This window comes from Panthera pardus, unplaced genomic scaffold (genome assembly GCF_024362965.1).
Source record: "Panthera pardus isolate Hobbes unplaced genomic scaffold, ASM2436296v1 HiC_scaffold_22, whole genome shotgun sequence".
Lineage (NCBI taxonomy): Eukaryota > Metazoa > Chordata > Mammalia > Carnivora > Felidae > Panthera > Panthera pardus.
Genome location: NW_026526788.1, coordinates 86,026,867 through 86,050,388, shown reverse-complemented (window position 1 = coordinate 86,050,388; position 23,522 = coordinate 86,026,867). Strand labels below are relative to the sequence as shown.

General features: G+C 58.5%; 1 protein-coding gene across 9 annotated transcripts in view; it reads right to left on the bottom strand.

Annotated features, from left to right (window-relative positions):
• The window catches only part of LRRC27 (leucine rich repeat containing 27), a 36,925-nt gene that overhangs the window by 1,264 nt on the left and 12,139 nt on the right, over positions 1-23,522 (bottom strand). For 7 of the 9 annotated variants that reach the window (XM_053910084.1, XM_053910083.1, XM_053910085.1 and 4 more), the window contains 6 exons: positions 21,018-21,170; positions 18,771-19,077; positions 17,714-17,881; positions 14,471-14,669; positions 6,750-6,868; positions 4,923-5,052 (listed from right to left, as the gene is read on the bottom strand). In XM_053910084.1, coding sequence (XP_053766059.1) covers positions 4,923-5,052; positions 6,750-6,868; positions 14,471-14,669; positions 17,714-17,881; positions 18,771-19,077; positions 21,018-21,170 — 1,076 coding nt within the window. Of the gene's footprint in view, positions 1-3,546; positions 3,733-4,922; positions 5,053-6,749; positions 6,869-14,470; positions 14,670-15,637; positions 17,258-17,713; positions 17,882-18,770; positions 19,078-21,017; positions 21,171-23,522 lie in introns of those variants that run through there. The other 2 variants (XM_053910088.1, XM_053910089.1) reach the window with 2 other exon arrangements.

The following is a 23,522-nucleotide window of genomic DNA, read 5'->3' as shown; positions in this document are numbered from 1 at the left end:
ACCGTGGGTTAACGTTCAGGTCCACGTCATCATGGCTGGGTAACGATCACTACCTTGGACGACGTGGGATTAGGGGCTCCAACCCTGCACGGCAGAAAATCCGTGTGTAACTACTAACTCCCCCAAACTGTACGAGCGGCCCAGAAGTTAGGCCTCTGTTGACCAGAAGCCTTGCCGATAACACACACCGTTGAGTAACACCGATTTTGTATGTGGTGTGTGTTCCAGACGTCATCTTACGACAGTCAGCTAGAGAGAAGACGACGTCACTGAGGAAACCACAAGGACAAGTTACAGCACGTACCGTCAAAGACCCGCCTACGAGCGGACCTGTGCTGCCCCGGCCGTGCTGCCTGTCTTCTTCCCTGCAGAAATCTACGTCCGTCGTGCAATTCCTAACCGCTCCTTCAGAAAGATTTGCTTTGTTTTCGACACACTTGTCCGGGAACCTCTCGACATCCTGTCTCCTTGGTCAAATGCTCAGCGATCTGTCTGCCCAGGAGAGACCCTCGGGGCTCCTCCCTGAGCTCCAGGCTGGCGGCCTGCACAGCCGACAGCCTGCGGGGGGGGGGGGGGGGGGGGGGGGGCTCCTGGGCTCTCTTTTGGGTCAGCTTCCTTTTTTCTGGAACACTCACTCCTTTCCCGTTCTGCTGACTTGATTTGGAAGGATGCACTCTGCAGTAGCTTCCAGAGAAAGGCCGCGCAGAAAGGAACACAGTGAGACCTTGCGTGGGAATGCCTCTGTCCGTGGGCACCTGGCCTGCCAGTCTGAGGACAGAATTCCTTGCTGCCCCCCCACCCCCCGGTGGTGAGGCCACTCGGTTCTCTCCTGGCCCTTTGCAGGTTTCAGCTTCCTGTTAGACCAGACGGGACGCGTTACACTCCGTGACCTGCCTCTCACACATCATCGTCACCCAGGGGCCGTGGTTTACAGCAGGGCTCACTCCTGGTGTGCGTTCTGCCGGCCCAGACAGATGTATAATGACAGGTGTCTGTCACTGTGCTGTCACAGAGCTGGCACCACCCTGAACATCCCCCGTGCTCCGCCTGCTCATCTCTCTGTCCCCCAGCCCTGCAGCCACAGAGGCTCCTACTGTGCACAGACTTTTCTCTCTTCCAGAACGTCATACCGTTGCAGCCTTTTCAGATGGGCTCTTTCACTTAGTGATATGCATGTGAGGCTCCCTCAGGTCTAGTCATGATGTGACAGCTCGTTCCTTTTTGGGGCCAAATGGTACTCCACGGTCTGGAGGGACCACAGTTTATTGATCCGCTCACCTACAGAAGGACATCGTGGTTGCTCCCAAGTTTTGGTAACTATGAGTGAAGCTGCTATGAACATCTGTGAGCAAGTTTTTGTCTGGACTTAAGTTTTGAACTCTTGGGAAAATGCCTAGGGGCACGATTGCTGGATCTCAAGTTCAGAGTACATTCAATTTTGTAGTAAATCACCAAACTGTCTCGCAAAGTGGCTGTGCCGTCTGGCGTCCCCACGGCATGAACGAGAGTTCCCGCTGACCCACGTCCTCACCAGCATCTGGTGTTGTCCACGACTGGATTATAACCATTCTAATAGGTGTGCGTGGTACCTCTCTGTTCTAATTTGCAATTTCCTAACGACATACAATACTGAGCATCTTTTCATATGCTTACTTAACATCTATATATCTTCTTTGGTGAAGTGTCTGTCAGATCTGTGGCTTACTTTTTAATTGGGTTGTTTTCTCTCTATATTTTGGATAAGCAGTCCTTTAGTAGATGTGTTTTTGCAACTATTTTCTCCCAGTCTTTGGCATCTTATTTTTTTTTTAACTTTTATAAAAATGTTTATTTTTGAGACAGAGCGTGAGTGGGGGAGGGGCAGAGAGAGAGGGACACACAGAATCTGAAGCAGGTTCCGAGCTCTGAACTGTCAGCACAGAGCCCGACATGGGGCTTGAACTCACAGACTGTGAGATCATGACCTAAGCTGAAGTTGGACACTCAACTGACTGAGCCACCCAAGCGCCCCTATTTTAATGTTTATCTTTGAGAGAGACAGAAACAGAGTGCAAGGTGGGAGGGGCAGAGAGAGAGGGAGACACAGAATCTGAAGCAGGCTCCAGGATCTGAGCTGTCAGCACAGAGCTCTATGTGGGGCTTGAATTCATGAGCCATGAGATCATGACCTGAGCCAAAGTTGGACACTTAACTGACTGAGCCACCCAGGTGCCCCTGGCATCTTATTCTTTTGACAGTATCTTTCGCAGAGACAAATTTTTAAATCTTAATGAAGTCATTATCAATTTTTTTTGTGGTGCCTTTGATGTTCTATTTAAAAACTCCCCGCCAACCCAAGGTCACCCACATTTTCTATGTCATTTTCTACAAGTTTTACAGTTTTGCATTTTACATTTAGTTCTGTGACCCACTTTTGGTTCACTTTCGGGGAGGCGTAAGGTCTGGGTCTAGATTCGCTATTTTGCACGTGGACGCCCGGCGGTTCCAACACCATCTCTGCTCCGCCGTGTTACCTTCGCTCCTTTGTCAGATGTCAGTCGACTGCACTTATGTGGGTCTCCCTCTGATCCACCGACCCATCCGTCTACCGTTCCGCCAACCCCTCGCCATCTTGATTACTGTAACTTTTCCGTGAGTCTTCAGGTCGGGTAGTATCAGTCCTGCAACCTTGTTCTCCTTCAGTATTGTGTGGGCGATTCTGGGCCTTTGTCTCCTCTCCATGTAAACGTTAGCAGCAGGTTGTCGATATCCACAAAATAACTTGCTGGGACTTTGATTGGGATTCTGCTGAATGTCTTCATCAACTTGGGAAGAACCGCCATCTTGACGATATTGAGCCTTCCCATCCATGAACATGGGATTCCTCTCCATCCCTTTAGTTCTTGTTTGAGTTGACTCATCAGTTTTGTTGTTTTCCTCACACAGATCTTGTACATATTTTGTTAGATTTGTACCTAGCACCAGTTTTTGGGTACTAATGTGAATGTTCTTAATTTAAAATCTCACTTGTTTGCTGATGGTATATAGTAAGTGACTAACTTTTCCAATCTTAACCTTGGATCCTGCAACCTTGCCATAATCACTTATTAGTTCCAGGAGATTTTGCTCAATTTTTTGGGATTTTCTACACAGCCAACTAAGTCATCCGGAAACAAAGGTAGTCTTAACTCTTCCTTCTTAATCTACCTCATTTTCCTTTCTTGTCTTGTTGCAGTAGCTAGGACTTCCCATGTGATGCTGGAAAGAAATGGTCTCGTTCCCGACCTTCAGGGGAAAAGTAGTTTCTAGTTTCTTACCATGAAGTACGATGTTCGCTGTAGTTTCTGTAGATGCTCTTTATCAAGTCAAGGAAGTTCCACTTGTGCCTAGTTTGCTACAAGCAGTTATCACAAACAGGTGCTGGATTCTGTTAAATGCTTTTCCCGCACCAAATGATACGATCGTGTGATTTTCCTTCTTCGGCCACAAGGTGACGATACGTTTACATAAAATGGGTTTTGAATGTGGACCCAGCCTTGTACACCTGGGACAAACCCCACTTGGTCATGGTGTATAATTCCTTTTATACATTGTTAGGTTTGATTTGCTAATATTTTGTTGAGGATTTTCGCATCTGTGTTCAGGAGAGACACCGGTCTGTAGTTTTCCTCATACGTGACGTCTTTGTTCTGGTATCAGGGTGATGCTGGCCTCATAGGATGAATTACGATGTTTCCCCTCCACTTCTATTTTCTGGAAGAGATTATAGAGAATGGTATCATTTCTTCCTTAAACGTTTGGTAGAATTCTCCAGTGAACTCGCTTGAAAATTATTATCTGTTCGATTCCTTTAATAGATGCTAGCATATTCAGACTGGCTATTTCTTGTGTGAGTTTTGGCAGATGGTGTCTTCCAAGGCATGGTCCATTCCGTGTTAGGTTATCAGACTTGTGAGTACAGTTGTTCATAATGCCAGACCGACCTTTCACTCCACAGTTGAAGCTCGAGGCACAGATGTTTAGAAGCCTTAGGAGGTAGAGCTTGGGGTGTTTAAGGAGGAGGTTACAGCCATGAACAACGGATTTGGAGACAATAAAGTTACCTGAGGGCAGGTGCAATTCTCTGGGCTGGGAAGGCAAAGCCGGCAGAGGGTGGAGTCTGACAGGGTGGGGTCCCTGAGACGCAGCCCAGGCCCTGCCTGCACTCCCTCCTCCCCTCCTCCTGCCCCGTGGACCCCGTGGACAGAGGAGGCGACGGAGCCCTCCGACGGGCTGTGGGGACGGCTCTGTGGGCAGCTTTGGTGCCGAGCCGCTGCGTCAAGGTGAGCCTGGGCTCGGGGGGCCGGGGAGAGCAGGCGTGTTTTCCTGCGTCCGTGAGCAGCAAGGGCATAGAGGCATCAGGCTCAGCCTGCACAGCCTGAGGCCGGTCACTCTGGGGAGGTGACAGGTCCCCTTACCGCTGGGTGGGTAACTATGTGTCGTCTGGGGCAGGAAGCCACCTTTCTTGAGCGCGGTATCACTCCCATAACCCCGACCATTTCTGCACACACAGCACACGTCTGTGCAAAGGGGCCTGCCTCCCTGCCCATGGGCTCCAGGGGGTCAGCCGGCTCCAGGCCACTTCAGGGTCTCACCAGGCTCTGCTGGTTACCAGGCGTCGGGCAAGGACCCCACGGGCACGTCCCCATTGTCCCTGGTGATAAAGCGGAGGCTGTGCTAGGGTCCCGGCAGGTGGCACAATGTGTCAGGGGGCTCACGCACCTCACACATCAAGAAAACACCTCTTATCCTCCCACGAAGCGCGATTCTGGGCACGTCCCTCACGTGAGGCACGTGGGGTGCTCCCCACGATCGAGAGAACGCGTGCTCTGAAGAGGCGCGGCAGGTTCCCTCTGATTCTTAACAGAACAATTCGTTTTTACACAGAGCCAATGCACACTTACAATGTCCAAGTCCCGGGCAGCCGGGCTCATTTCCTTGAGTGGCACCGTGCCTTGAAATCTTTTTCTTCCCTCGTGCGTTTTCTGAATGTGCTGCTTTAGGTTTTCTTCCCAGAGCTCCTCTCGGAAGGCCCTGAGGGAACAGAGGGTGATGAGGACACGATTTCACACATCAAGTCGAGTCGAGTCGGCAATCCCTGCTCCAACAAGGGAGAGAGAATTTTCCTTTTTTCCTCCAGGCCAAAGTGCAGTCCTGGGGCTCAGGGGCTGTCGCCACGAGAATGGGGCCACCTAGGCCACCCGCTGCCCCTCCGGGCAGCAGCTCAGACAGGCCCAGGCAGTGAGAAGCCGCAAGAACACACGCCACGTTTTAAAACTTCACATCCAGGTAAGAAATTACACATTCAGGGCCGTGCACAGACACTACACGGAAGGGACAGTCTCTGTCTTCACAGGAAATACACAGTTGTGATAAATCCTTAAACGGGATTATTAAATTAGGATTTCAGACATACTTGCTCTGCCAACATCAGGGCTTTGGGCTCAAATTCTCTGCCTTTAAACACGAGGATGTTCAGAGTGGCACAGCATTCTGGGCCGCGCAGGAAGGGCGGCAGTGCCTGGTGTGTGAGGAGGCCCTGGAGTCTGGAGTGTCTGCCCAGGAACAGAACCACCCCCACCCCCACCCCCCACCCCCCCCAGCCTCCCCAGCCCCCCCAGCCCGGGGCCTCCCAAGGCCCCAGCCCCACCCCCCATTGGCCCCGGAGTCTGGGGTGTCTGCCTGGGAACATAACTGCCTCCCATAACCCCCCCTAGCCTGGGGCTGACCCGAGGACCCTAACCACCCCTCCCCCCCCGCCAGCAGGAGCCTCTGTGTCGGCTTTGTTTGCTTTTCAGCATAACGGACACAGGCAGGACGGTGGCCTCCAGTCCTGCCCTGCACAGACCCCAGCGTCGGCACCTCTGAACCCCGGTTCTCAGGAAAGCCCTGCCCACAGGGCAGTCGGGGTCCGCGGGCACACGCTCGTGTGCTGTGGGGACAGCTGCATGCCGTCCATTTCCATCTAAGCCATTCCACGGGCTGGGGTGAGTCCTGTCTGCGGACCTGCAGGGTTGTCCCCGGGGTTCTGGGCACGAACACGAATGACTCCCCAGAAAAGAACACCCCTTTGCCGTCCACGCGTCACACCAGGACGACCTTCCTCTGGGCCTCCTGGTCCCCAGAATGTGGAAACACGGCGGTGGGCAGAGCCGGGACGTGCAGGCCAGGCCAGTCCTCCCCGGAGCACATGAGCCCCCCACCCACGCCCAGAGCTCGCCTCCGCTCGGCTTCGGAGCGCCCGGGGCGGGGGCCGGCAAGAGGGGGCACAGGAGCCCCGTCCAGCAGTGTCCCCGGCCGCCCATGGCTCTCCCTGCGTGCCCGGGAGGGGTGCAGAATAGCACAGTCACAGCATCAAGTGTGTTGTGAGTGAAAGAGCCGAGAGGAAAATGCGCGTGCATGCACACGCACACAGGCACACACACGCGCATGCACGCACAGGCACACAGGTCTACTTCTGGTCTGCAGCAGCTGGGGAAGGGTGAGGGGCCCAGCGGTCATTCCCGGGGTGCAGATGCTGGGTCAGCATCAGGGGTGTGCTTGGTCACCTGCACCGGAAAACTGCAGAAATGCCACGCCCCCAGCAGCTGCTGTGCCCGCCCTGCCCCGCCCCCCGCTCCCCTTCCCCCTCCCCCTGGCCTGCCCCAGATGCCAGCAGGTGCCAGTGAGTGCTGGGGTGTGACCGCGGCCACCAGTGGGCAGCGGGGCTGAACTCGGACCCCGGGACCAACCTCATTTCTTCACTTGCTTGCGATGACTTCTCTTTCCTTTGCCTCGTGTTTCCGGGTGGATTCACTGGCATTTTCTCATTGTCTGCCAAATCCACGGCACAGGGAATCTTTGACACCACCTAGGAAAAGGCAAGACATTTTCAGGAACCTAAGGAAATGCTGCCGTTCACACAAAGCCAACCGCCCGCAGGCAGTAGACTCATCCTTCCTCCGAGGAGGCTGCCGGCTGGACGCTGGTCGGTGGGAGGGCAGGGTCCGAGGGGGGATGCCAGCGGGCCTGGAGAGCTGCCCGCAATTCTGTCCGCAGGGCGGACAGGGGCCGTGCTCTAGAGTGGGTTCCACGCCTCTCGAGTGGGTGCGGCTGTATTTTGGATCACTGAGTTTCAAGCTGATAGGTAAGTGCTCCTGCACAACTGACCCGTGAGAAGGTAGGAAACGTCCTGTCACTGGGAAGCCTGTGTTTGTAAACTCACTGCTCTTGGATCCATGACGTCACGGATCAGCACGGATAAATGCTGAAAACCCAGGAGAAGCACTCGGGGTTGGCTTTTCCTGATAAAGCCCACCGATTCCAAGTGAGGACCTGCAAGGTCCGTGGGATGCAGGTAGAGAACAGCGTTCCTGTCTGCCGGTCCCCGGCCCCAGGTGGGATGCGGCGCCGCCCCCATCGCGGGATGCCCGGCGGGGCGCAAACGTGTCCTCCGGTAGCGCCAGGACCCTCCCCGGCAGCCCCAAGTTCATGGATGGCGGAGAGAGGGCACAGCTAGGGCAGAGCAAGATGCGACAAAGGTTCACATGTTTCTGGAAGCTCTCTGAGAATCGCAGGCCATGTGAATTCATTTTGGAAAAAATTTCCTTTCTAAGTTATGGCACTGCATAAAATATGTCCAAGCAGCACCGTAAATGCTGGAATACTCCTTACGTCTAAGGGTCTGAGGACCTGATGCCAGGATTTCTGGTCACCCGGGCTCTTGGATTTCCTCATCCACCTCTCCGGAGTCGCACCTTTCATCGCCTGCAGGATCCCCCTTCCTCCTTGTCTTCCCAACCCCTACCTGGGTTTGCCTTTCTAGAGCCTTCCTTCCCTCCTCCCTCCTTGGGCCACACCCAGGTGTCTGCCTGGCTCTCCTAGTGTCCTAACCAGCTGCTGCCTCCACACTTTCCTGACTCCCACCTATGATACGCTCCCATGGCAGGTGGGCTTTGTAAATGTCTCCTTTGGTGTGGCCCTGTGCCCTTGAGGCACCTCAGACACTCCCCAGCTCTCAGGGAGCAAGCCTGAGAACCAGACTGATCTCTCCCTATGCCAGGGGGCTTTAGACTTGTGTGTGTGTGTGCACCTATGTGTGTGCACCTGTGCCCGTGTATACCTGAGTGCATCTGTGTGTGTACACACCTATGTGTGTGCCTGTGTGTGTAGCTGAGTGCATCTGTGTGTGTGTACCTGTTCATGTGCCTACCTGTGCATGTGCCTGTGTGTGTACCTGAGGGGACCTGTGTGTCTCCATCTGTGCATCTCTGTGTGTGTACCCCAGGGCACCTGTGTGTGTGCACCTGGGCCTGTGTCTGTGTGTGTGCCTCTGTTCACATGTGCCTGCCCCTGAAAGGAGAGCACGCCCTTTAGGGCATCGCAAGGTGGGCAGAGGGAGAGACATGGCAAGTGTGGGTGTGGGGAGAAGGGCAGGGAGGGAAGGGAGGGAAGGGAGGGAAGGGAGGGAAGGGAGGGCAGGGAGGGCAGGGAGGGCAGGGGGACTCCCGGGGAGGGGAGGGGAGGGGAGGCGGGGCTCTGACCAGGGGCTCCTCCGGCTGAAGTCTGCAGGGGCCCACGTGCTGCTACCCAGACTGTGTCTATAATCACCTCATGTGCCACAACACCTCTAAGTGGATTAGCAGGGCAGGACCTGGTCTGCCTGGTTCATGTGCCTGACTCTGCGAAGGTGCTTAACCCCAGGGGGTGGGGGTGGGGGTGAGAGAGGGATGAGGGAGGGGCAGAGTCGGGGGTTGGGGGGGGGGCCAGAGCTGGCTTAATCCCAGTGGATGGGTGGGGGAGGGAGGGGGCTGCCACACTTTCCCAGGAGGACTCCTAAACATTTCTCCAACAGGAAGAGAAGACAAATAGAAATTCAGTAGGTGAATTTATATATATATATACGTATATATATATGTATATATATACGTATATATATATAGCCACAGTTTGCTATCAGTACAAACACCGAGGAGGAAGACGTCCCACATACCCAGTCCTCTGCTGAAAGCAAGGACCACAAGCAGGGACGGACAGGAGGCACAGCGGCGCCCCCACGCCCTGCAGGCCGCCAGCCCTCCACCTTCTGGGGACAGAGCCCACACAGCACAGCCGCTTCCTGGGGAGGCCGGCGGTGCCGGCATTCACGGGTCCACGTTCCCTCTGCCACATCGCCCACAGACGCGCGTCTCCGTACGCGGATGCCAGGAGTCGGACTGCGTGTATTAAAGCACGGGGTCACCAAGAGCTCAGAGAAGCTCGGATTTTTAACTTAGGTATTTTCCAACACGTTGCAGCAACAGCAGCGGCCACGGTGGCTGGGAACGCGTGGCCCTAGCGGGTGATGGTGTGGCAGCCACTGAGCAGAAGGAGCCTCTGTCCTGTCTCTACTGCCACTGGGGGGTCCCTTGCGGGGACAGCCTGTCTGCCTCCGCCCACATTCCTACTGAGCTCTTTAACTTAAAACAGCCTGGTGATCGTTCTTCAGATCTCAGACAGCGGCCTTTGTCCCAAGTACAAGTGTTAGCCTGTATCTTTTGACTTTGATTACGGTACTCTGGGCTGTCTAGAAATTTCAGTTTCGTAAAGTTAAATTTTTCTTTTTTTCCTTTTTTTGCGTTCACTCATTTTCTGAGAGGGCGCACAAGCGGGGAGGGGCAGAGAGAGAGGGAGAGAGGATCCCAAGCGGGATCCGCACTGTTGGTGCAGAGCCTGACACGGGGCTCGAACTCACAAACCACGAGGTCACTGAAACTCACGACCTCAACCGACTGAGCCATCCAGGCGCCCCGAAGTTAAAATTTTCTATTTGTAGTTCCAAAAATTCTGTATTTCCTATTTGATTTGTGAGGCTTTTTGCCACTCCAGATCATACCAATATTTTTGAGTCTCTGTGCTACAAAATACAACAGCGACTATGCACAGTATGTCCGTGTGGTTCACAAATTATGCAGAACAGGACAACCTTCCTCTTCTTGCAGAGGGTTGTGGACATCACATTGCCCACTAGAGTAAACCGTGTACAAACAGAAGCCAGCTCCAGCGATCCCACTTGCGGGCGCCCCCCCAAACTGAAAGCGGGGTCTCAGACAGACACCCCCGTGTCCACGGCAGCAGATTCACAGGAGCCCGCAGGTGGAAGGGACCCGAGTGTCCACCGTGGACGAGCGGGTAAACGCAGCGGTCCGTCCACACGGCACGACGTCCCTGAGCCTCGCGGGAGGGAGACGCCTGCCACGCGCGGAGGAGCCCCGGGGTCACGATGCCCGGTGACAGAAGCCGGACGCAAAAGGACAGGCCCGGTGTGACCCCACTCTCGCGAGGTCCCCGGAGCCGTCATGTTCACAGAGGGCAGGCAGACAGACGGGGCAGGGGAGGGGACGGGGACCTGGTGTCTGATGGGGACAGACCTTCCTTTTGGGGGGACGGGAGAGTCCTGGGGACGGAGGGGGGGTGGCTGTGCGTGGGGTGAGCGTGCTGGGTGCTCCTCAACTGGACACCTGAAAACAGTTCACACGTTTTACGTGACGTGTGGATCTCACCCCCATCTTACAGAAGGAAGGCTTCCACACAGTGCCAGTCGCCAGCCTCCACCGTTAGTGCCGCTTAGATACAGCTCCGCCAACGGGGCCGGGAGCCGGCAGCCCCAGCAGGCTCAGCGGTCTCTTGGTCTTGACAACCCGCCCCTGCGATGTGGGGAGAGGCTGGGAGGGGGTCCCTGCAGCCGGCAGGGGGCGGGTGCACCCCGGACCCGGGCACCAACGGGACAGGAGCGCTGCTGTGGGGCCACGTGCACTCAGGGCCCGGACACAGGAAGAGTCCAGCCTGACTCGGGCACCCCCCGCCCCCCCCCAGCAACCCTGAGCCCGCCACTGGGAGCCCCCTGCCGGGTCCGCCCCGATCGGCATCCTGCAGGGCAGGCTGAGGGGGAGCCTGGCCGACGGCAACAGGCGACACCTGGCACAGGCGACCACGGATCCTGTGCGTCCAGCCTGAGAAGCCAGAGCCTGGCCGAGTCGGAAGCCTGGTTGGGGGGGGGGAGGATGGCACCGGCACATTCCTGGCCGGCAGGGGGTTGGGACCCCAGGAGCCTGTGCAGGTCTAGGAACAAGGGGAACCTTCCAGAGTGGCCACACACGCTTTGAGGACCCGCGGAAGAGTGGGGGCCCAGCGGGCAAGGGGAGGAGATGCCTGTGCAAAGGCCCTGTGGCAAAGAAGAGGGTCTAGGTAGGATGACAAGGAGGTTCTGGAGGGCACTGGGGGCGAGGTACAACAGGGTGAGGAGGGCGGTCAGTAGACACAGACACGGAGGCTGGTGCCCGTGAGCTGTGAGGACACAGTGTCAGAGGACTGCTCGTGACCATCCGCTGGAGAGACCCAGGGATGGAGGTAGAGATGATGAGGCCCGGCTCCTGGGGACAGAGCCAGCCTTGGGGACGCCTGACCCGAGGAAGGTGGCAGGACACAAGCAGCTTCTCACGGGGTCAGGGGGGACACTCGCGAGGAGAGGAGCTGCAGGGGAAACAGGGCACCTGCCGTCCAGGAGCGGGGTGGTACCACAGGCAGGCCTGGGCAATGGTGCCGGGACCAGCCAAGGGAAGGGGTCCGTGCGCCACAGCAAAGCGCCCAGAACTGGGGCCACAGAGGGGGCACTGGCAGAGGCCCAGGGGAGGAGACGGCAGAGCCTGTGCACGCCCGCCTGGTGGCCTCTCTTTTCTCCCTGTGGTCACCTGCTGACTGAACGGTAGAGGCCAGGGGAGTAGTCAAGCTTTGCAAGAGTGGGTGGGAAGGGGTGCGTGGGCGGGAGAGGGGAGGGCCGGGATGCCCCGACCCCACGGCAGAGCCTAGCACCCCTCCGCAGCAGAGCTGGGAAGCCAGGGGCCGGCCGGGAAGGGACAGCTGGGCACTTGCAGGGTGGCGTTTCCAGGGGGCCTGGGTGACAATGGGGCACAGGCCCTGGGCCAGGAGCTGGCGCTCCGGGAGGCAGGGGACAAGCCGAGCCTGGTCTGGCCGTGCACAGGAGTGCTGGGCACGGAGGCCATGGGGCTGTAAGCACTGGTTTCCTAATTGTTTTCCGGCAGTCCTGCATCGCGGTCCCACTAAGAGTCCTGATCCTTCGACGGCACATTAACTGGCTGTAGGTCAAGGATGCCGTGTGGGTTTGCTTTCATACGCTCAGCTGGGGGGTCGGGGGGGGGTGGTGAGGGTGAAGCATCTGCAGAAGGCCGAGCCCTGACCCCGCGGGGACACCCAGCCTCACAACATCCTTCCTGCATGTTCAGAAAGCCCCAGAAATGTTTTACGCACCTCGTAGGCCTCAGAGAGGCGAGGGCGTCCTCTGCAACAGAGAGGAAGAAGCAGGACGCAGCATGGATGGCTGCCGTCCCCTCCCAGCCTCCGGCACGGCGTGGCTTCCCGCCAAGCCCCCTGGGCAGGGTGTTCGCCCCTGGAAGGACCCTGTCCCAAGGTCAATGGCTGGGGGTTTCCCACAAGGGTGGCAATTCTCCTCCACCTGCAGCCGACACCACTGGGTCTCCTCACGTCCTCACGGCCGCCCTGCCTGAGTCCAAGCTGCCCCTCACCGCCAGCTGACCGGCTCCCAGCCAGGCCTCCCACAGCCCCTCGGGGTCAGTCACGCGCTAGAGCAGCTCACAGAGCTCAGGGCACAGCGGAGGCTGCAGCCTGGGAGCAGCTGCGGGAACTGCCACACGGACGATTCGCGGGGCCACACGCGATGAGACGGGGGGGGGGGGCCGCATGGAAGATTCATGGGGCCACATGGGACAGGTGGGGGGGAGGGGCCCACATGGGACAGGCGGGGGGGGGGGTTCACGGGACAGGCGGGGGCCGCATGAGACAAGCGGCGGGGGCACATGGGACAGGCGAGGGAGCACCCGGGACAGGCGGGGGGGGGGGGGGAATTGCCCGGGACAGGCGGTGGGGGGGCCTCACGGGACAGGAAGGGGGGGCTGCATGGGACCGGTGGGGGGGCGCACGGGACAGGCGGGGGGGCACACGGGACAGGCGGGGGGGCACACGGGACAGGCGGGGGAGTGCCCGGGACAGGCGGGGGGTGGGGTCGCCCGGGACAGGCGGTGGGGGGGGCCTCACAGGACAGGAAGGGGGGGCGCACGGGACAGGTGGGGGGGCACACAGGACAGGTGGGGGGTACATGGGACAGGCAGGGGGCTCACAGGAAAGGGTGGGGGCGCAAGGGACAGGTGTGGGGAAGCGTGAGGAGCCGCACATCCTCTCTGGGCGCCACCCTCCCGCACCTGCGGGGCCGTTGGGATGGGGCTGAAAGCTGCAAGCCGCGCTCAGGCGGTCTTTCCGGGGACCAGCCGCGTGACGAGGCCCCACCCTGAGCCACCCGTCAGCATCAGCTGAGGCAGGCTCCCAGCGCTCCCTACGGTAATAAGACACGCCCGTCACCCCCGGCCCCATGGGGTTTCGCAGGTCTGTGGGGGCAAAGCACAATGTATTTCTCGTCAGGCCGCGGTCTCACAGGCCGGCGTGAGTCTCACACGGGGTCTCAGCTCGTGCTGCCCTATAACGCCTTCGAGACCCTCGTGTCAGTGGGGTATCCTGCTAGCTCACCCTTTTCCGTGGCCACGGGGTGACCCCGAACTTGGGATACGACTTACAGCCACCCATCTCCTGGCATGCCAGTTGTTTCCACCGCGCTGCTGTAATCGAGCTCGGACGGCGTCCTCGAGAAGGTGTAAGCGTGCAAGTCGTCCTGTTCCTGGAGCGACGGCACACGAATCTTGGATGCTTACGTGCCGTGCAAAAATGCGGGTGGTGACAGAGAAGACGGGATGGGAGGACGTAGCACGTCGCCTGTGACGCAGGCAGGCGTGCGTGCCGGGCAGGGAGCAGAGGGCAGCCCGCCCGGGGAGGCCACGCGGCGAGAGGAGGCGGGAGGCGCCGCTTCCTCCCAAGTTGCTGTGGCTCTGATGTGGCTCTAACGGTAAAGGACCACTGGAAGTGTCCGCGGGGAAGTCAGGCGTCTCAGGGCCTAGAAGGTCTGAGAGCCACCCGCTCTCCTGTCCCCCCGGCCAGGTCTCCTTAGTGAGAAGTACAGGCACGAGCAAACACGCCCCGTGTGAAGGGCCGCGGTCACAGTCCCGGCTCCACCTGGCGCTCCGGGGACCCAGGGGCCAGCCCCGTGGGCACCGGCATCGGGACTGTGGGCACCCTACCAGACCCCGCACTTGGATAAAAGGGCTCCGTGTGTCTTTTCTCTTCAGGTGACAGTTGCTCTGCTTCAAAGGACAGAGGCCTCACAAGGAACGTGAGGTGGCAGCAGGACTGGGCACAGACGTTCCCATTGGGACAGCGCTGGCGGCCGGCCGGCCAGACACGAGCCTCCCGTGGGCGGAGAGCGGCTCGGCGCCCAGCCTGGCGTGGAGCGTCTGGTTCCCCCCCCCCAGCCCCTCCCCCGCGTCCCCCACCCCCAGTCCTGGCTCCTCACATGAGAGGAAATAGGTCTGTCGGCGGGCCGCAGGCTCCATCTCCGCAGCGGGCACCGTGGCCCCCGGACCGGATGAGACCCCTCCCGCTGGCATCCTCGTCCCAGACTCCTCTGGGGAGGCAGGGGCTTGCCCAGGGCCTCCTCCGCTGTCCTCCGGGTCCGGGCTCGCTCCCGCCACTCCCGCGGTGCTCCTTCGTCTCTGGGGAGGACACGCGGCACGTTAGCCGTGGGACCAGAAGCAGCCCCGGCACAGTTTCCCCCCAAACCCTTTCCGTCCCTCCACCCAGACGGGAGGCGCCCGTCTGCTCCTGTCCCACGGCGCCAGCTCCATGCGAGGGGACAACACAGGCCCCCCCCCCGACCCCCCGGGGCTGAGCAGCAGGACCCTGTCCCCAGGGAAGATGTGGGCTCTGGCTGAGCTCAGGAATCAGAGGCCTTCACGGTCCCCATGACACCTGAGTTCCTTCCTTCCTCTCTCTCTCTTCCTTTTTTTAGAGAGGGGGTGGGGGACAGGGAGAATCGCAAGCAGGCTCCATGCTCGGTGCAGAAGCTGACGGGCGGGGGGGAGGCTGGATCCCATGACCCTGGGATCATGACCTGAGCTGAAACCAAGAGTTGGACGCTCAACTGCCTGAGCCACCCAGGCGCCCCAAGTTTCACTTCTATGGCTGAGCTTCTTGGGTCCACCCCCAATCCCCTCCGCCAGGGAGCCTCCACGCTGCCGGCACAGCTTGGCCCTGCACGGTGACCTCGCTGCCCCTGCACGGTGACCTTCCAACGGTATCCGCTGGACTCACTGCCTGCCCCGCGGAGGTGGGGCTGCCGCACCGGATGCGTGTGGAATTTCTGAACTAAACCGAAAGACCAGCCCCTGGTTTGGCTGTGGTTGCAGCTTCCGGGATGGGGTGGGGTCCCAGCAAATCCTCACCTGGCCCTGGGCTCCACCCAGCTCGCACTCTGGAGTCTGGAAGCTCTCTCCCCAGCCCCACGCAGGCCCCTGCGAGGCTGCTTCCTGCCTCCCCCGCTCCCAGGAGGTTCCTGAGCCCCCTCCCCCAGCTGAGCCAGGCTCCACCACTCATCTCCGCAAATGGAGCTGTGACCTTCCACGACCTGGCCCCTGCTGTGCCCCTGGACAGGGGCTCCACCCGAGTGTCCACTACCCCTTACCCACTCCTGGAGAGGCACAGGGGGACGCTCCGAGGGCTTGCATGTGCACAGATAACCAGGTGGCGTGACGGGAGTCCACGGGGCTGTGCTGAGTCTACGCCACAAGACGGGACTCTGCACGCTGTCACCAAGGGACCACAGAACGCCAGCGCAGGCCCGAGGCAGAGAAACCAAGAAGACAGCGCTCGCTTGCCCTTGGTATTCAAGAATCTTCTCCCGCAGAGCTGTGCAGCATCCTGGGCGCCGCTCGAGCCCAACCTCGTGGCAGGAAGCACACGTCCTCCCGGCCACACGCCACGGCGACCACAGCCACCCCAAGTGCCACCTCCCTGCACGCCGTCCAGATCGTAGGACTCGCACTGACACAGGGCAGAGCGAGGGATGAGGGGGTCCAGAAGGGCGGGTTGGGCGGGTCTCACAAAACACCATAAAGAAAGGAACCTGGAGGGAGGTGGGGAGGGGGACCCTCCTGCAGCACCGTGAGAGGCACCCCAGCGGTCAAGGTCATGCCAGTACGTTTGCTCCAGAAGGGCCGGCAGAACTGCCCTGCAAAGCCACCTGTGCTTGGCCCACACCTGCAGCTGGTGGTAAAGCAGCAGATCCGGGACTCCAGCCGAAGGACTCTCTGGGGGGCCCGGGGGGCGGCCTGAGCTCCAGCCGGGGGCCTGCCTGGCATGTGGCTGACGACCAGCGTGAACGTGCCCTGGAGCCGGGACTCCAGGCGTCAGCCGCACGTCAGTCATCAGGACGACAGCGCGGGGGGTGGAACGCGGCGAGTCCTGACCAGTTCTGAGGGCCGGACACCTCCCTCCTTCCACAGGAAGGGTCGGGCCCCGTCAGCACGTCCGGCGCGGGGAGGACACGGGCGCACCCCTGCCACACTGTTCCTGGGCAGTCTGTCCCATCAGAGTCCCCAGAGTAAACGCACTCGTGCGGGGAGATTTCAGGACTGAGGAGGGTCTATTCACACGGGGTGTGGCAGGCGGCCCCGGGGACAGAGCAAGAGCCCTGTGACCCCAAGCCCCGGGGAGGAGGGACGGAGAGGCTGCCAGGACCCAGGCGGCACTTACACGGAGGTGCAGGGGGAAGCAGGACCCTGCCCTCCCTCTCCGCCTCCTCTCTGATCTCCTGCTGGGGCCCCCATTGGCCAAACCCAGCCAGGAGGTGAGGGGCACTGGGGTGCCGTGGACGCAGTCCATGCTGGACGGCCTCCTGGGGCCCAGAGCGCAGTAGAGACGGGCGGCCGGTGGAGCTGGAGGACAGAGGAGCCGGTGAGGACAGGCCCCGGCCCGGCCCCCCGCGAGGCTGACCGCAGCTGCAGGCAGCGCACAGCCACCCAGGCAGGGGCAAGAGGGAACTGTGTCGGTGGGTGCTTTTTTTTTTTTTTACGTTTATTTATTTTTGAGAAACAGAGTGAGACAAAGCGTGAGCGGGGGAGGGGCAGAGAGAGAAGGAGACACAGAATCCGAAGCAGGCTCCAGGCTCTGAGCAAGCAGTAGCACAAAGCCTGATGCGGGGCTTGAACCCATGAACTGGGAGATCATGACCTGAGCCGAAGTCGGACGCTCAACCGACTGAGCCACCCGGGCGCCCCGCCTGCATCCTTTTTTTAATTTTCAACTTTATTCTTTAGAGCTAGAGAGAGCGAGCGAAAGCGGGCCAGTGTGTGAGTGGGGGAGGGGCAGGGGGAGGGGGAGGGCCTCAGGCAGGCTCTAGGCTCGGCACAGAGCCTGACCGGGCTGGGGCTCGATCCACGACCCCGTATCATGACCTGAGCCAAAACCGAGAGTCGACGCTCAACTGGCTGAGCCCCCCAGGCTCCGGGGAGCAAGGCTTCAATGCACAACCTTCCTTAGAAGAGCCCCGGGAGCCAGGTGATCGGGAAGAGGGCAGGAGGGGATCAAGAAAGAACAAGGCATCTGAGAAGACGCTGGGTGGAGCCGACGCAGAGCAACGACCCCCCGAGGCCTGTGCCCACAGCCGCCCGCCCGAGGGAGCCAGCCAGCAGAGCACCCCAGAGGAGGCAAGAGCAGAGCCTTCCCCAGAGAGAGGCAGGCCCCGCGCCAGATCACTCACCGTACGTGCTGCTCCCTGGGGGCCAAGGCCCGGCTGTCCTCCGCTCTCCTGGCGGGAAGCCCCGCTCGCTGCCGTGGCACCAGGGCCGGCAGGACGCTCCTGAGGGAGGACATCTTCCTTCTACCGTCACAGACCCCGCGGTGAACACTCCCCCGCGGACGGCATGCGCTAGAACACAAACACGCGACACGTCCGAACGAGGCCCGTGGGGGCTGATGGTGAACGCCCACGGGCGCCCACGGGCGCCCACGGAAGCCCGAGGCCTGGCCGCTCCCAGGGCCCGGCAACCAGGGGCTCCTGCCTCGGAAGGCTCTGGGTGGCTGGGAACCGGAAAGACAAGTGGAGTCGCAGAGAGAAAGGCCTCCTCCTTGTTCATAACGAGACGGGGGAACTGAGGGAGGGCGGGGGTGGGGGTCAGGCCCCGGGGACTCAGTGCTGGGCTGGCTGCAGCTGGACACCCACACTGCCCACCTCCAGCGCCTCCCAGGTTGGAATCCGTCGACAACACTTTGGTTTTCTCCCGAGAGTTTTCAAACCTCAGGACGGGAGAAAGAATGGCACAATGAGCCCCCGAACACCTTTCACGGGGAAGGAAGTTTTCCATGGGCCGGACCCCAGCCTTTCAGACTTACTTTTCCTAACGGCCCCCCCACGGAGCGGGGCCACAGACACCGCGGACCACTGGACACGCGTCCCTGCCGTCCGCGGGGGCTGTGCCGTGCAGCGCCACAAACCACAGTAACCGCTAGGATTCTGTGCTCCCCAGGGGCCGATTCGTGTCCCCCTGGAATGGTACCGCCCCCTCGTGTGAGTGTATGAGCTATATTCACCAGTAAACGTTCTCTTTCTTTGTCCCTCCATCCACACGCGTGCGTGCACACGCACACGCACAGGGTCTGAGTTTCTGGGTAACTGTAACCCCAAACCAGGCAAGCGTCCACCACATGACAAATGCCGACAGGGCACAGACATCTACCTGACGTTTTAAAAGATCACGAAAAGTGGTATTACAATGTTGGCCAGATCAAGACAATACAGCCTGGCTTTTAAATTTTACCTGAGAACGCGTCTGGAGCCGGAATGTTCTTTCTCCTTCGTGTTCAGAGCCGCCTTGAGGTTTGCAGGTAACTCTGCCGGTAAGAGCTGCTTTGCAAGCACTTCCTCCTGCTCCTTCTCGACAATCTCCTGCCTCAGCCTCCAAAAGCGCCTGATTTCCTCCTCGCCCGGCCAGTCTTCTGGGGAGGCAGTGGACTTGCCCAGCTCACTCAGGTGTAGCTTTTCAACAGGAGGGAGAAAGTCTGCTTTTTCTTTTAACCTCCCCCTTCGATCCTGAGAATTCACAGCGTCTTTGTCGGCCACACGCTCTGCGGACAAACACAACGGGGGAGGTGGGGGCTCCGTTGGGTGCGTCGCGGCAGCTGGTCAAGTCACTGGTGGACACGGTGCTGTGGGCCGGCTGCACCTCTACACGGCCCCCCGGAGCCGCACGACCCTGGTGACCGGCTCCCTCCACCCTCCGGCCCTTCCACTCCACGTCTATTTATACAGATGAAGCACACTTCTCTGTTCCCCCAGCCTCGATCTTTTAATAGCTTTATTTCTAATTAATTCTTGGCCCAGGTGCCTACTGTGTATGCTTGGCAAGATCGCTGTCGACCCTAAACACTGTCCTCTCCAGGTAAGTTACTTGAAAGGAAGCTCGCCAGGAACACTCTTGCCTTTAGGATTACGCTCCACTGTCCCCTCGTGGACGAGCAGCCCCACCTCCTGCCCCCGCCCCCACCAAGGCAGAGTGAGGTCACAGGTCGAGCTGACACAGACTACTTTTTGGCTTTAGGTTCAAACTCGTAATACAGACACTTTGCATCTGGCCATCCTTTCTGAGAAATGACCCTGGATTCTGATCCGTCTTTAAGAGACGAAGCCAGTATATTCTTTGGGAAACAAGGGTGTTTGCGGTTTGCAGCAGCAGGCAGGCAGTAGACGAGGCAGAGGCACGGAGCTGTGGGCGCCCTCCTCGTGCCCTGGGCCCTTGCCATCCCGGGGTTTGCCAGACTCACCTCCTACCAGCACCCGCACATCTGCGCCTGGGTGTTTCCTCCAGCCCACGAGGGCCAGCGTGCAGGGCTGGGGACTGTGCGCCCCTCCATTGGGCGAGGCATCGCTGGTCTGGAGCCCGTGTGCCCTCCTCCCCCACTCTGCTGTGCAGTAACCCCTGGGCCTGCGTCCAAGCGGGAACCCTGTGACTGCCGAGGCCTTGTGAGACCCAGGTCCTGACCCGGTCCGTGGGGGCAGCACCCGAGGGGCTGTGACTGCTGAGGCCCAGTGGGGGCTTCCCACCTCTGTTGGCCTCCTCCCCTTCCCCACGTCCCCCGCTTCAGCCTCCATGCTGCCGCCTGGATCATCTCTCGAATCAGTTACTGGCCCTTGAATCCTGACTCAGGAACGGCTGTTGGGGGACACAAACTAAGACACTTTGCAAATACAATCGGTGTTTACGATGACACATTCTGGGGTCATTTGTTTGGATTTGGGAAAAAGATCAGCACTTCCTAATTACTTTGGCCATTCCTTATGTTTCCTGAGACAGACTTAGTAATTCCCACACTTTGACTGTATCACATGTGTAACTATCATGGCTGCTTCAAGTCCAGGCGTTTTCTTAATCTAGGAGCTGTGTTTAAGCAGTAAAGATTTCGATGCTCTGAAGTAAATTTTCAGAGCACTCACTTTTTTCGTGAGCATTCAATTACAATTCTCTTTTACGTCTACTTTGTCTGAGTGGAACCACAGTGCTCCTTCCCGGTTAGATTATCTCGTGAGCACGTGAGAATGCCTGGCTGGATGGTCCGCACGTTGAAAACACAGGATCAAATGTTGAGTGAGCGTGCACCCAAAAAGTGGCAAGACCACGGCCCCTTGCCCACGAGTAAGGGCGTGTCACTGCTCCTGTTGTGAAATAGTTGTCGGACGGGCCGAGGGAATTTCCTGAAGCAGGTGCCTGGTGAGGCTTGCTGGTGAGGAGTTTCATTCGATTTACCCAGTGAACTTTTACCAGATCCCACCCTAGACGGGCTCTGCAAGGGGCGCGGAGAGCGCAGACCCATGAACACAGAACCGAGGAAAGACACAGCTCTGACAGGCCAGCACGGACCCCCGACCGCGGTGTGAGTGCAGCAGAGGCCACGCGAGGCCCAGCGTGCTCCCCGTGACGCCACTGAGGAGACAGGCTCCCTGGGTCCTGGTTTTAACAAGCAGTGACTTCAGTTCTAATGCAGTTTGGTGCAGTGACGGTCCCACCAACCTGGAGAAGCTGACCCTCGGGGAGGAGGCCGCTGCATGGCGCAGGCCTGCAGGAAGGCCAGGATGGCACCCAGTCCCTTCTGCACGATGAGGGGGGCGGGGAACTCCAGCGGGCAGTGTCTCAGGTTCAAGGCTCTCAGTGTGGTCACGTTCCCTGTGAGAGAGGAAACCACACCTTCACACACTCCTCCACGGAATGAAACAAGGAGGAAAGATTAAAAATCCTATTGGGAATTTGGGGTAAAATGATACGACAGATGTCTGAGCTTTGCTGTAAAAAAAAAAAACAAACAACTCTGCAGTGGAGGCAGATCGCACAGGTGAAGACCAGGCGAGTCACAAAAGGAAATAAATGAAATAGAGTGAATAGAAGAGACGGTGACAGCCCTGAGGCAAAAACCAGAATACGAAATTGCTGTATCATCTGAAACGCGACAAAACCTCGGGGAGGACAACGTGACCCATACTCAGGAAACAAGCGTCACTAGAAACTGTCCCCAAGCAGCTCAGATGTTGGATTTAGCGAACAAGAAATTCCAAGCAGTCACAAATATGTTCAAAGCCACGAAGGAAACCATGTTTAAATAATTACAGAAAAATATGGTAAAATGACTCAACAGGGATGAAATGTCGACAGAACCAGAAATTATAAAAAAAGAACCAGCTAGCAGTTCTCGAGTTGAAACTGCAAAGACCGGGGTGGAAAGTTCTCTAGAGGGACCTGGCAGCAGACACGCGACGGCAGAGGACACAAGTGAGCTTGATGATGGGAGAGAAACGCCATGAGATGGGGAGAACTCCGGAGGCCCGCGGGACAGCCTCACGTACGCTGGTGCACACGCCCGGAACGAGAGCCGCAGAGGACCCGAGCGGGGCCCGGCACGCTTCTGGGGAAACCACGGCGCACGTGTCCCCCGCTCGCTGACAGACGCCAGGGCAGTGTCCACAAGTTCACCCCAAGTAGGTGACCGCCAAAGGCAGTCACGCCTGGAAACATCAGAGTCACCGAAGACGCAGACAAACGAGCTTGAAAAGCACAGAGGAGCGACAAACCATCACACACACGGGCACAGGAGTGACTTCCGGGTCAAACAGTGGAGGCCAGAGCCCAGTGAACGGCACGCTAGCGTGCTGACAGAAGACACCTGCGGGTCAAGCGTCCTGAGCCCACCCAGACGGCCCTGCAGGAACACGGGCGAGAGGCAGCCGTCGGATCGCCCGAGCTGCCCGGCGGCGGTCGGTGACCCGGCTCAGGGACTCCACGTCTCCCCCGCCGTTCTCACAGTTTCAAGTCCAGCTGACCGCCCCTGGACGGAGGGAGAGAGTACAGCAGCAGAGGACAGAACCCGTGAGCTGCGAGGCCAGCAAACACAAAGTAGCAGGATCCGGAGCAGAGACGAGAGGGGACGGGAAAAGAAGGGCAGACTCGAGGCCCGCAGGACACAGTGGAGATGCCGACACCCACCGAAGGGTGGCCCAGGGGGAGAGAAGAAAGGATGAGAAGGAAGCAAGGTCTGCAGAAAGAATGTCAATAGCCAGGGGTTGTCCAGCTCTGATTAAAGACCCCGCTAAAGGTTCCAGAAGCTCGGTGAACCCCAAGTAAAGCAGATGCAAAGAGAGATGCGCCCAGGCACACCGCAGGTAAACTGCTGAAAATTAAACACAAAGAGAGGGGTTTTAAGCAGCCAGACGAAAAAAGATTCATCGGTTTTAAAGGAAAAACAGTAAGACCGACAGCTGGCTTTTCAGCAGAAGTTAGAAGCCAGAAGACGATAAAGACATTTTGAAAGTAGTGAACACACCTCTGAAACCTGGGTTCTCTACTCAGCCAGACAGCCTCCAAATATGATGGAAAATAAAGATGACTTTTTAGAAAACCAAACTTGAAGAATTCATTACCAAAGAGGAAACGATAATACTAAAGGGAGATCTTCAGGCCACGATGGTCATCCCGGGTGAAAGCAGGCAACTTGAGAAACGAAGGTTAAACATGTAAGAAAATATAAATAAATACTGACAGTTTAAGATGCGTTTGTGGGATGTATAACAAGACGTAAAAGCAAAATCTATGAAAAACAGCCCAAAAGGCAGGAAGGAGGCAATGGAACTAAAAGTGGTGAAGGTCTGACTTCAGCCGACGGTCATCGGTCAAGGATGGACGGCATAGTGTCTAGAGAACCACTAAATGATGCTACAAACAGTACAGTGGACAACTCTGCTTCCCGCAATGTTGGCGTAGCTCCAATCTGATCAACTCCCTGCAGATAACCAGTCTGCAGAAACTGGGCAGAATATACACCACCCGTGGGCAAGCCAGAAGTGAAAAGCAGGCAGAAACTAGAGGGGGAGTGACAGCTTCCAGAAGAGAAAGACACAAACGCGTGTACCATCTGTATGGCTTTCTGCCTGACGGAAGGCCCCAGAGGGCCCCACGCGGGGCAGCTGTAACAGACAGAAACCTATGTGACCTTGTAGTGCCAGAGGACAGACCACAGAGCTACTGCAC